At 41.6% G+C, this 13,760-nt stretch overlaps 1 protein-coding gene across 5 annotated transcripts in view; it reads left to right on the top strand.

The window, feature by feature from the left end:
* Window positions 1-421: 421 nt before the first annotated feature.
* nlgn4xa (neuroligin 4 X-linked a) overlaps window positions 422-13,760 on the top strand; it is a gene marked incomplete at its 3' end in the record, with an annotated part of 63,757 nt that continues 50,418 nt past the window's right edge. The window contains exon 1 of one of the 5 annotated variants that reach the window (XM_080053048.1): window positions 422-818. In XM_080053048.1, the coding sequence (XP_079909174.1) occupies window positions 431-818 (388 nt within the window). In that variant the 5' untranslated portion in view covers window positions 422-430. Of the gene's footprint in view, window positions 864-13,760 lie in introns of all 5 variants that reach the window. The other 4 variants (XM_080053051.1, XM_080053049.1, XM_080053050.1 and 1 more) reach the window with 4 other exon arrangements.

Below are 13,760 nucleotides of genomic sequence, written 5' to 3'. Positions count from 1 at the left end.
GTGAATGAACTTACATTTTTCCCCATTTTCTTTACAGGATATCCCACCAAACTGGATCCCAGGTAACAATAGAGCATCCCACGCTCTCTCTCTCTCTCTCTCTGAGGAAGTTACACAATCAGCCCTCAATCTCCACACAGGCAAAGCTCTCAGGATGGGGAGCTCTGAGAAAACCACTTTGTTTGGCTGGTGCTCCTTTGCTCAGCTAACAGCCTGAGTTGGAGCTAGCAGTGTATCTGTGGAGGGTTAAAGGGGTTAAGGGTTAAGGGTGGTTGTGTGGGACCATAACCTTGATCGAGCGGCCCAGGCTCGAAGCTCACTACACCTAGGAATCATGTCACCGCTTGGGGGTCCTTCATGGATGAGTCGCCCCTCGGCTAAATCCAAATCCAAATCCAACACCAACACCAACTCTAACCTTCTGCTGTGGATGGGCCTGGCATCCATCTTTGTTTTTCCCGCCGCCCAAGCCCAACAGCACCCCGTCATCACCACCAATTATGGGAAATTGCGTGGAGTTAAAGTCACGCTACCCAATGAGATCCTAGGACCAGTGGAACAGTATTTGGGGATCCCTTATGCGCTTGCCCCAATGGGAGAGAGGAGATTCCAGCCACCGGAGCCACCCATGTCCTGGCCCGGGATCAGGAATGCTACTCAGTTTGCTCCCGTTTGTCCACAGTTCTTAGAGGATCGTTTTTTACTGAACGACATGCTGCCGGTCTGGTTCACGGCTAACTTGGATACAGTGGTGACCTACGTACAGGAGCAGAGTGAGGACTGTCTCTATCTCAACATCTATGTGCCCACGGAGGACGGTAGGTCACTTCTAAGTCTTCTTGTGTGTCTGAGTGTCTGTGTGTGTGTGCGTCTGTCTGTGTGTCTATGTGTGTCTGTGTATGTCTATGTGCCTGTGTGTGTCTTCATGTTGTGGTTATTATATTTAGAGCTTCCTATGCAAGTCTGGTGGTAGCAGGGCCTAGAGAAAAGAGGTTCCTCCCAGTAGCCATGAGGTCTCGAATTGGATCCCCAGCACCGGACAGGAGGGTGTTAGTAGTAAAAGTAATGGTGGCTGCTATTACATCTACAGTGCCCACCATCTCTAGGTTACTTCTAAGTATTCCTGTCTATCTTCATGTTGTTCCAAAATGCATTTCAAACTTTCTAATGCAGGTCTACTTTGGACTTTGGGAAAGTAGTTTACTTAGAGGCACACTAGGTGATTCTGAAGAATGCTTGTTGACAAATCACTTTTTGTCAAAATCTGTGAATATCTCCTCATGATCTGCTACCTGTCTACACTGTGTGTACCATTAACGGTCACCTATTATTCAAAATTTCATGCAATTTTTCATGATTTGTCAACATTAATACGGGTCCCAGGTGTGACAAGAGACTCCCAAAATATGAGAAAAAACAACCCTCTCTTTTTCCCCACCCCAACCTTTCTGAAAAACCTGTGTTCAAAAACCCCAGTCAGATTTATCTCCCCTTATGATGTCATAAGGAGATTCAGCAATGTCACTGTGAGAAATCTTACATCTTAGAGCATCTGATTGTTGTACTGATTGTATTAGTTCTGAGGGATTAGCAGAGGGCGTATCTCCATGAAAACAATTTGAACATCTTGAGGCCCTTAAAAAATGTCTTGAATTAAATTTTACAAAAGCCCTGTCTCTGGCATGTTGGCAGTGATGTTAGCTAACGTTTCTGTTTTAAATTTGAAGGTGTAAATGGATGTTATACACCTAGAAGATTAAATTTAAATAGTGACAATTGATTGTGCCACAGGAGGCTTAATAGTCCTTATTTTGTGGTGTTTATATAGTAGCTAATGCTGCCATTACTGCTATCTACAGTAGTTAGGAAAGCTCATCAGCTCAAATGGACTAGTATTGATTTTAGGCAAACCCATAGTGAACTTAATAAATAGTTCTGGTTTAATTGGTTAATTGAATCATCAATTTATGCTGTAAATGCACGATCATGGAGCTTATATTAAAATGTTGGAAGCTTCATAGCAATTTGAATAAAAACAATGCGTGTGATTTTGATGCAACTTGGATATCTTTGGTAGGGAAATATTTTTATAAAGTATTTTTTTCTTCTGCTATTGCATACATATCTGCTTTGTAATGAACATGTCCTGGGGTCTCCTTTGCTCTATGCACTACACCACAGGCGCCCCCTCATAATGGCTAGCTCTACACACTGCCCTTCTGACTATAGGAGTGGGTGTGAGCACTTTAACCACTCTATGTGTGCTCTGTAAAAGGGGTGTTGAACATAGCCCAAAGTGGTTGGGGGTCGACACACACACACATACACACACACACACACACACACACACACACACACACACACACACACACACACACACACACACACACACACACACACACACACACACACACACACACACACACACACACACACACACACACACACACACACACACACACACACACACACACACATATATTAACAGTGTGTGTCTGGCTGAGATCTCTGACAGCTCTACGCTAAATTTAGTTCTGAGCTCTTGAGTTCACGGCAGATTAAAAAAGTGCAAGAGAGAAGAGAGATAATCTGACAACCCCGTGTGTCGGTGCGGTCAGGTGCTTTTCTAAAAATGATTCGGTGTCACAGATTTCTGTAGCATCAAATATTAGCCTTACTGTACTGTTCTGTTTGCTGATAGTTTTAAGCAGGGCCGTCACTAGAACCTAAAGACAGGGGCGGCTGGGGCGGGGGAGAAATGTTAGCCTTTGGAAAATGCGCTTATGCTTTCTGGCACAGTTACAGTATAACGGCCATTCGCCACCTTTCTTGTGTTTGAACAATCCATCAAGTTACTAGCAGGTTAACATCATAATAGCTTTGTCACACAGGCTTTTTTCGACTAAAAATATTGATTTTAAGTGATTTATCTTTCTGGCTGGTTTACTGAACACGTGTCTGAAAAAGACAGAAGGCATTACATTCTAGTAGACTCATGAATGTACCATATGAAGCCAGGAAGCTCTCCAAAGCTTTAGGTTACTTATATTTTCTTACTGCTTGCAGCACAAGTAGTTCTGATTGATAGATGCAGCATGAGTAAATAGATGGTGCGTTGAAGTGAACTCAGAAAAATAGCTCTGTGGTCAAACGTGTTACAAAGAGCTGATGTGTGTCTGGAGTTGAGGGTTGTATTATGTATAATGTAGTTTAACACACTGCAATGGCTTCACGTGAAAACTATCCTAAGAGGAGTTGAGATGTTTAGAAGATTTCACCCAAACATAAAAACCTAAATGCGAGTCTTGCTCAGCAAAGCCCTGCTCGGTGAATGGAACCAAACAGCACTTTGTAGATGTAGGACATGTTCTGCATTGCATTTTTCTATCACCTTATTTCCCTTTATTGCAAATCGCGAGACAAAAGTGTGAGAAGGGAAGGATGAAAGAAAGGGAAAAAAGTGTGTGAGTTTGTGTGTGTGGGAGGGGGTGGGGGGTAGTGTATGTGGGGGAGGGGGGTGGTGTGTGTGTGTGTGTGTGTGTGTGTGTATAGTATGGTATAGGTGCAGCAGAGAGAGTGACATATCTATCCCCCTGGCTGCCCATCATCTTTATATCCCCTGAGTTTGGCCTTTTCAGAAATCCGGTGTAATGTCAAAATATCCTGCCAGCCGCGGCTCAGGGAGGGATTTATAGTTTTCCTGCTCCTCAAGTGGGTTGACAGACTATAGCAAGGCCTTTCCTTTGTCTGATTTGAAAGAGGAAAACCATTATTCCTGCTCTGAAAATGCATTGTAATATTGGTCTCTTTTCATGGGCTTTTTTATTTTCTATTTTCAAGTGTGCATTAAGAGAGAAATACGCTATGAGGATATCAAAGACGTGTATGTGCAAGGTCACAGTAACCTTTGTAGGGTGGTAGGATGGCCTAGAGGAAAGAGGGGACCACAAGTAAACCATTATGTCTCTGGTTCCTCCTCCCAGTAACCATGAGGTCTCTGGTTCCTCCTCCCAGTAACCATTATGTCTCTGGTTCCTCCTCCCAGTAACCATGAGGTCTCTGGTTTCTCCTCCCAGTAACCATGAGGTCTCTGGTTCCTCCTCCCAGTAACCATGAGGTCTCTGGTTCCTCCTCCCAGTAACCATGAGGTCTCTGGTTCCTCCCAGTAACCATGAGGTCTTTGGTTGGATCCCCGGCACTGGACAGGAGGGTGTTAGTAGTAAAACTAGTGGTGGCTGCTATTACATCTACGGTGCCCACCATCTTTACCATTGTGTCCTTGAGCAAGACACTTAACCCCAAACTGCTCCAGGGGCGCTGTACTATGGCTGACCCTGTGTGACGACCCCTTCTGAAGTGGAAAACTTGAGCGGGGATATGTGAAAAGACAAATTTCAATTTCCCTGTATACAGTTAATTGAATTTCTTACTTACTTGACCTCCACAATCTAATCAGTTTATCTTTGGTTTGAAGTGGATATATGTGAAGAAAATCCCTCAGAGCGTTCATGAGATATAGCCTTCACAAGAATGGAATGGCCCGGAAGGACAGACGTGTGTAGGTGGGGACATCACAAAAACATAATGTGTGTGTGTGTGAGCGTGAGTGTGAGTGAGTGAGTTTGTGAGTGTGTGTGTGCGTGAGGGTGAGTGTGTGTGTGAGTGTGAGAGAGTGTGAGGGCATGCATGCGCGTGTGTGTGAATGTGAGTGTGACTGTGTGTGAGAGTATGAGTGTGAGTGTGTGTGTGTTGTAAAAGCAGTACACCTTGCTCTATCAGCCTCTTCAGTAGTTTGAAGTGATTGGGGAGGTGGCATGAAGCCCTATAGCAATTTATCCAGCGAATATATTTCCAATAGCATGGCTGACTCGTCTCCATTTTTATAATTGTGGACATATCTTGCATCCGGTCTATTTTACTGCTGAGCGCTCGGCCCCAAAATGTGTTAAAACCTTTCCAAAGGCACTGCCGACAGCCCCATGTTTTAGCACCAGCTTATGATTTATTCCAAGCTCTCAAACCCAAATACATTTTCTCAGCTTTTTCGTGCAGTGTTGGAGCAAGCTGTTCCTTAAATGAAAATAGTCCTTTGCAGCGTTTTATAGTGTGAAGATAAAATGAGGTAAACAAGGAGAGAAAATGGCTGGAAGAGGAAGACTGCATTTTGTCCAAGCCGGTGCAGTTTAGTTTTATTTGCTTGCGATCGCGATGCCAAATACGTCAAGGGATTATGTAATTTTGTAGATAAAGTAAAGTCAGCATTTCCGCTTTTACTTGGTGAAGCCTTCAGCCCCGGATCTGTGCTACACTGCTACAGCCAGCCTGCCGTGTTAACACAAAAGATAATCCACTCATTTCTATTTTTAAAGTAGCTCCGAGGAACTTTTAAATATTTCTGAAACAGTCAAATTTTTCCTCTGATTATCATAAATTATATAGTTTTTCTTAATGTCTTCGTCCGGGTACTCTCACCCAGGAACAACGCTACCGCTTTTGATCTAATTTTGGAATACACTTTTCATCATAGTTAGATGACTGCATTGATCAGTACAAACTAAAGCAATTATGTTAATTTCACTGTTTTAAACATACACTGCATAACAGGACTTTGCTACCCATGAGTATATGGAATGCACTGATGGTCTCTTTTGTTGTTACATGTAATTTATGATCATCAGAGGACAAATGATAGGACATTTTACATTGAGTTTTTTGAATTCATACGTCCACCCTATAGCCTTGAACGTAGGCCACCCACCAACATGGCAACTTGATTTGGTTGTGTCATCAAAGCTAGTTGCTAGGGATAATGTTTCAGTGTGTCCCTGCCCTAATCATTACTGTGTGGTCTTTGATAGTCTGGTCCAGAAACATTTCTTAGATGCAGTAGTAGATAAATGAGTTCTCTGAACTTGTAAATTCTTTTGATCCATGTAGGACTATATACTATACTAATGAGAGCTGTTCACTAGATGACATGGGGACTGCTTGTTAATAACAACCTCACTACAGCACAGTGATACATAACGCGGCCCCACTCAAGAATAAAAAGAGGGTCACACAATAAAACATATCCATGATCTTTAGTATGTAACGCAGGGGAAATAAATAAATAAACTAAGTGACTATGGTGGCACTACTGGTTGTTTAGTATGATACCTGGACCCTCAGTCATTTCAAGTTGATGTGAACGTTTTGTTTTTACTTCTAAATTGAAGGTAACGGTCTAATAAGGGTAAGGGTTTAATAAGCCAGCTGTAGTTTAGGGTGAGCGTACCCATGACAAAGGCATTAAGAAAAACGATATGAAAATAGCATTCTTTTCACTGATGGTCTCGTTTTCTGTTACATGTCATTTATGATCATCAGAGGAGAAATTAGACTATTTCAGAAATATTTAAAAATTCCTCGTAGATACTTTAAAATAAAATTCACAAATCACAGTAAAAAAAAAAGTTGCTGCCACAACAGACAGGCTATTTATTAGCTAATGCTCAAGCTAACTAACATTTCTTATCTGTCGACTGGTTCCATGAATTGTGCCAACAGCGTGATCCCCTTTAAGCTGTTTGTGTAGCCTCCATCCTGCCTCTCCAGCTGGCTAGCTCACAATACATTATTATACTGTAACACTAAGTCCTTCCCCCAAGCTGTTGATTGGACACTTGATTGCTTTTAAATTTGGCATGGGCAGCATGGGCAACATGTCTCTATGGGTGGTAGAATGGCCGAAGCATTTCTTGGGCTCTTCTTGGGATTTTTCTGAGCTCCTGCTCCAGTGTCAGCGGGCGACACCAGTTTATAAACGCTGCCATACTTAGCAATACAGAGAGAGTTTTGTGGAGCTGATAGGGCTTAATCAACATTTGGGTCAACTCATTTGGCGATGGCTGGAATGTAACCGACATTCATTTATATGAAAAAGTTACTCACTATAGCATTAAAGCATTTTAAGTGGGTCAGATTCTAGTTTTCCGTAAAGTAAATTACGAGGCCTTTTCAGACAGGGCCACCTTATGAAACGCTGACCTCTATGTGAATCTCCTTGTAACATTTTATTATTGTTAACGGCAGCGTTTTTATTATGCAACCTTTTGGTCCTCTTTGCAGCAGTAAGTGGCCTTCCAGGGCTCCTAGTGCCTCTGGAAAATACCTGCTATTCTCTAGTTCTTATGTCACACGGTCAAAAGCAAGGATAGGCCCAATGAAAGGACCTGAAGCTGGGTCACTACACAGGGCAGTATCTCTGATGTTAACGCCCCTTAAGACTTGCTCAGTGCTGATTTACAGTAGCTATGAGGAACTTTTTAATATTTCTGAAACAGTTGAACAGTTTACTCTGATGATCATAAATTACATGTAACAGCAAACGAGACCATCAGGGCTAGAATGCTTTTTTTAATAGGTTTTCTTAAAGCCTTTGTCATGGGTACGCTCACCCAGGAACAACAGCTGGCATAGTAAAAACACTACCGCTTTTGTCCAAATCGTCCGCTAGAATTAACACAAACTGAGAGTTCCTCGGAGCACCTTTAAAGGGGACAGATACAACAACAGTCATGACATAATGTTTGGAGTTGACATGCAGCGCTTGTTTTGCCATGAGGCTGTCACATGACACTGAATGAAACAGATCACCATGGAAACCTTTCACTTCTGGCTTTTCGTGCTCTCCATCTCTTTCTACTGTAGCACAGAATGGACAAACTTAACAGTCATTTGCGTTTTTATATATAGTGGGCGTCCTGGGGAAATGCACCTGTTGGAAGACCAAGAAGAAGAAGTGCTATAGAATAAATAACCAAATACATCTTCACCTCATCACTTGATATTGTAGAAAGACTTGAGGCAGTGGTGGATGATGCCATCTTTTAGTAACTATAGCTTCTTGTCCTTGAAGGCCACATTAGCTTGTGTACATTTTCCAAAAAGGAAGGGGTTAGCAAGTGAGCGTTGACATCTACAATCTCACCACTAGATGCCACTAAATACTTACATACTACACACTTATTCTTTACAGTTTTATATAAATTATATAAAAGAAAAAGACACTCATTGAAATGTTCAAATGCTCAGTTTTGCCCAATGACCAACAGTATGGCTTATGCTGACTAGTTATTTAACTCAATACGTTAAGGTCATTGATTTTTCATCACAAGTGTATCTCAGGTTATAGTAAAACAATGCAACCATCAATCATCATCATACATTATCAAAATAATCATTACGTGTACAAAGTGCCATTGTTATTAAACCACTGTGAGCTATTGATCTCGAATTGATTGAAGGTTGTACATATTTATCTTCATGTTTGCATTCGGATCCACTGGGGCTTGTGTGTGTGCGTGTGTGTGTGTTTGTAAGTTTATGTGCATATGTGTGTGTGTGTGTGTGTGTGTGTTTGTAAGTTTATGTGCATATATGTGTGTGTAAGTTTATGTGCATATTTGTGTGTGTCTGTGTGTGTATATGTGTGTGTGTGTTTGTCTAAATACATGTGCATATGTCTAAATGTATGTGCATATGTGTGTGTGGGTGTGTGTGTTTGTAAGTTTATGTGCATATGTGTGTGTGTGTTTATGTGTGTGTGGGTGTGTGTGTTTGTAAGTTTATGTGCATATGTGTGTGTGTGTATATGTGTTTGTGTGTGTGTGTGAGTGTAAGTTTATATGCAAATGTGTGTGTGTGTGTGTGTTTGTAAGTTTATGTGCATATATGTGTGTTTAAGTTTATGTGCATATTTTTGTGTGTATAATGTATGTGTGTGTGTTTGTCTAAATGTATGTGCATGTGTGTGTGTGTGTGTGTGTGTGTGTGTGTGTGTTTGTCTAAATGTATGTGCATATGTGTGTGTGTGTGTGTGTGTGTGTGTGTGTGTGTGTGAACAGCTGTGGACAGATGTGTTCGTTCACGCTCTGTGGGTTCCAGTGACATGGCCCTAGCTCCTGTTTATGCAGCTTGCTCTCTGTGCTACGTTAGTCCACACAGTCCACCACCAGCCTGACTATGCTGCCACAATACGCGCCTGTTGAGACCCACACGCTCCACCGTTTACTGATCAGTGAACGCTACAGTACACAGCACAGAGGTGGCTAGCACAATGACACAATCAGATGAGCATTTTTTAAATTTTTAAGATCATTTTATTTGCATTTTTTTTGTTGCTTTTTTTAATTATTATTTTTTTTATTATTATTAGACAGTTTTGGAGAGACAGAGATGAAATGTGGCAGAGAGGGGATTGACATTCAGAGAACAACCCGGGCTGGATTCTAACCCGCGGTCTGCTGTGAAGAGGACTGAGACTCTTGCGTTTATAAAGATACGCTCAATGTTAGCCCCCTATAGCATGATCAAAATCCTTATCATTTCTAAATTTTGAGTTATGAAATGAAAAGTTAGGATTTTCCAGCTGTTCAAAAATGACACCTGTTTTATATCATCCCCAAAAGCATGTAGCCAACTCTCTCGGGGCAAGTGTGGAAAAAATCCTTAAAAGGCAAAACCAGCATTAGACTCAGGCACCAGCACAGCGTTTTAGGGTATGGCATGGTGTTTTCCCCGCTGGAGGGGCACCCTGAGGGGCCTTTAGTCAAGTGTTACCCACCCTAGGGCCATCACATGCTGGATAAAACCTCCTGTGAAGAAAAGACTGCAGGCAATATAATGGGACCTAAGAGCCTGCTGTTTAAGTGGAGAGAGAGGGAGAGAGAGGGAGGGAGATAAGGGAGAGAGAGAGACAGAGATGGAGAGAGGGGGAGAGAGAGAGAGGGAGAGAGAGAGGGAGAGAGATAAGGTAGAGAGAGAGAGGGCGGGTAACATCTAAAGCTGTGACTTCACTCACAGGCACTCTCTGCACTTATGTTAATGTATAGCCTACATATAAGATAAGTGATTTTGCCTGGGTCTGTGGCTGCACCAGAGTCTTAAAAAAGTGAGGTAGTTTTTTACAAGCCATTACTTATTCATGTCTGATTTTAAAATGTACTAAATACAAATAAACATTTATTCATTTTCCTATGCAATACATCAACAATATATATTCATTTATTTTCTATTTACCTTTTTATTTTATAAAAGTAGTTCAGAACGTGATACATAGTGTCTGGAAAAGGAACAGTAACTGCAGAAAAATTCCTCCTGGGGTGAATATATACTTTGAAAACATATTTGAAAGATGGCAAAGGCATTAGTTTAGCAGTAAGTAGTAAGCCACCATTGGGAGATTCTGTCTTCATCATTCAGGTTTGATATTGAGAATGAATCTGACTTCAACATTATAACATGTATCCACTGACACTTTGTATTTGAGCCATTGACACATTCCTGAGAAACACAATCTCTTCATGTGTGACTGCTACGCCTGCTTTGCTGCTGCTGCTACACACACACACACACACACACACACACACACACACACACACACACACACACACACACACACACACACACACACACACACACACACACACACACACACACACACACACACACACACACACACACACACACACGGACTCTACGGGGCTAGTGAGAGTGTGTTTGGCACCAGATTGGCAGGTTTGTTTCAGCTGATGGAAACTGTTTGGTCACAGATTGCTGGGTCGGACCCTGTCAGGATGGTGGTGGTGGTGGTGTTGTTGTTGTTGTTGTCGTTGTCTCCATGGCAACACAGCCGGCTCAGCTCACTTTAAATCGGCCAACTTGTTCTACTATTACAGGCACCCTGACATTTTGTCCGCAATTTTTAAGTCAGAATTAAAAACCCTTCACTTTGGGAGTATTTACAGAAGCTACGGTGGCCTTCAAGGACAAGAAGTTAAAGTTACTAAAGATGGCATCATCCACCACTGCCTCAAGTCTTTCCACAATATCAAGTGATGAGGTGAAGATGTATTTAGTTATTTTATTCTATAGTACTTCTTCTTCTTCTTGGTCTTCCAACAGGTGCATTCCCCCAGGACGCCCACTATTGGCTATAACAACTTTTTTTTAAATCTTTTTTTCCTTTTTTCTTTAAATGTCTCCCCTCATTCTACTCTTCTCCTCAACACTAGGGGCCAACTCAAACAAGGCGCAAGGCACAGATTACAACAGTAATGGTGGTGGCCATGAAGAAGGTATTTTTTCTATCTTTTTTAACCCCTTTTTTGACCAACAAAATAAACGCCTGACAACTTGTGCATGACAGCAAACCCGCAGCAAACCTCTTTTTTGATATTTTTTAATCAGTTCATTTCGACCCCCTCCCTAACTGCCTCCTTCTCTTTTTGACCCTGGCAGTTCATCTAACTGCACTCTGCTCACGGCTTTTTATTTTTGTCTCAACCTCTTTCCTATCTGGAGTCATGTGAATTTTTTCACTCACATGTCGTCGCCGCCAACTCAAAAGCAGTGTTGTAAAGAGTACCTTAAAAGCATAGAAAAGTAGATGCTATACTAGAAGAATTACTTTGCTACAAGTTACAAGTCACCTATTAGAATTCCACTTGTACAACATATCTGATTTTAAAATGTCTCAATTATCAAGGAGTATTTGGCTGGTATGGAATGTAATAATGCTCAAAAATGCAAAAGAATAATCTGTAAAAAATACTCTGGTACAAGTTAAAGTCCTTCATTGAAAAAGTATGGAAGTTGAATCAGTGTAGTTAGTGACATTACACCTCTGCTTCAAAAGTGATCTGAATTCAGCTCTGCATGTCATTTTGCTTCCTACCAATGACGTACCTCTTTAATATGTTCCTCTCCCAAAACCCTCTCTACATTTCTGACTTTTGTTCCTCTCCTCCCATTGCTCGGTAAAGCATGAGCACTAATAACCCATGTTGTTTTGACAGCGCAGATTTGTTCTTCAAAAAAATCTCAAGCCAAATTTTTTCTTCTTCTTCAATTAACACCTCGTGGAGTGCCTCTGCATGATATTAACTAAACGCAGCCATTGTCTTGTCCGGGCTGTTGTTTTGGGCTAATCTGTGGGGAATGGGGCACATGACTGGAGGTGTTCAAACCAGCGGGAGACCTTTCAGTTAAAGGCCAACGTTTTGTCTTCTGAGGGGAGCAACGTGCAAGTGGCAGAAATAGTGTTGATGACATTTCTGTATCGCATTAATATGGGCAGCAGTTCGATTTTATTTAAATTGTTCTGGGATGTTGCTCCAGAGAGGGTTATCTTTGACTGATTCAACACACTGCTTTTTTCGTCGGCATTAACCAATTATGTAAATATATTCATTCACACTTTACATTATACTATTTGTTCCTAAAGTTACTACTTGACAATGTACCTAGTTGATCCATTTCAACAGTATATACATGCATGTTATTTTCAATGGCTTAACGGTTTAAATACTGAAATTGAAAGATCATGTCATTGCAATAGTGAAAAGAGCAGAAAAGGATGTGTTAGGACTAGGGCTGTCAAATTAACGTGTTCATTTCGATTAATTAATCACAGAAAAATTAACGCGATTAAAAAAATTAACGCAGATTAATTGCATGTCTATATTGCCCTTTGACCCGGTGCAAAAGTGGTGCGCAGCTGCACCTGTAGCTTGCAGACACGGCCCGCACGGGTAAAAGAGAGAAAAGTAAAGAGAGAAGCAGGGGAAAGGGGCCGAGGGCTCTCTGGACGGTTTATGGGAAGCTTCTTACTTTATTCTCCGCAGTGTCTGTGCATTATTGATTTAGTGGGTGCAACAATGGTTCAAAACAGTATCTTTCAATCTTCCTCTGTGTCTCAATTTTGTTTGCTAGCCGTCTCGTCTCCCGCATAAACAGACACCCGCCCCGTGTGTGTGTGTGTGTGTGTGTGTGTGTGTGTGTGTGTGTGTGTGTCAATATTTTTGCCTATGAGTACGACGATGATGAATGAGTCGGCATAGGCGATGCGCGTCTATGGCAGTGCAGCGCTGTCTGTTGTGGGAGAAAATTTGGCGCTAGTTCCTAATTTTATTTCATGTAGAAACCTGGCTGAGGGGAGGAGACAGAAGTTACGAGAGACGGAGAGCGAGAGAGAGAGCTAGAGAGAGAGGGAGAAACAAACTGTAGTAGGCTATACAGTTCTTTATAAACAGGCATACAAGTGTCATATAAGTATGCGATTAATCTAGATGAATTAATCACAGAGCCTGTAATTAATTAAATGACTTTTTTTAATGGCTTGACAGCCCTACCTAGGACGTTGTTGTATGTGCACCTGTGAGCTATTCTAACTCTTTGATCTTTGTTCATCTAAGGCTTCAAATCGTCTTCCATTACTGAAAGTCAAGACTCACCTGAAAAAGCCATTTGCAAATTTAGGACATTACCGAGAACAGTCTAATAGGTGTGTGTAGAATATTATGCTGGACGGATAATGACATTTTGACCATCGTGAATGGAATGTGTCTTGTGCACTTATGCAGCTAATGCTAGCATCCAGTAGGACACTCAAACCGAATGGCTCATTAAAGATGTCCTCAGGGATACACACTCATTCTGCATTTGCCAAAACATTATTATTTTTGTAACAATCCAGGATCTGTGTAGATTAATGAGGCCTTTTGCACAATGCTTCTGGTTTCTGTCTAGCCATCTGGCTAAAGAACATTGTGGGTCTTATATCTTGGCTTGTGTTTTGAGGAGAGCGTGAAGGACTGATGCATTCTGACTGTTTGAACATCTGCAGTGGCCATAACTTACTGTATGTGGATCCCCCGTGGTTTCACCTATACAGTTTACCTCTGTGGCACTGCAGAGGAAAAGCTAACAGCACTGCA

The sequence above is a fragment of the Ammodytes marinus genome (genome assembly GCF_949987685.1).
Source record: "Ammodytes marinus genome assembly, chromosome: 24".
NCBI classification, from domain to species: Eukaryota; Metazoa; Chordata; class Actinopteri; order Uranoscopiformes; family Ammodytidae; genus Ammodytes; species Ammodytes marinus.
The sequence above is the reverse complement of the archived record's forward strand: the minus strand, read 5'-3'. Positions and strand labels throughout refer to the sequence as shown.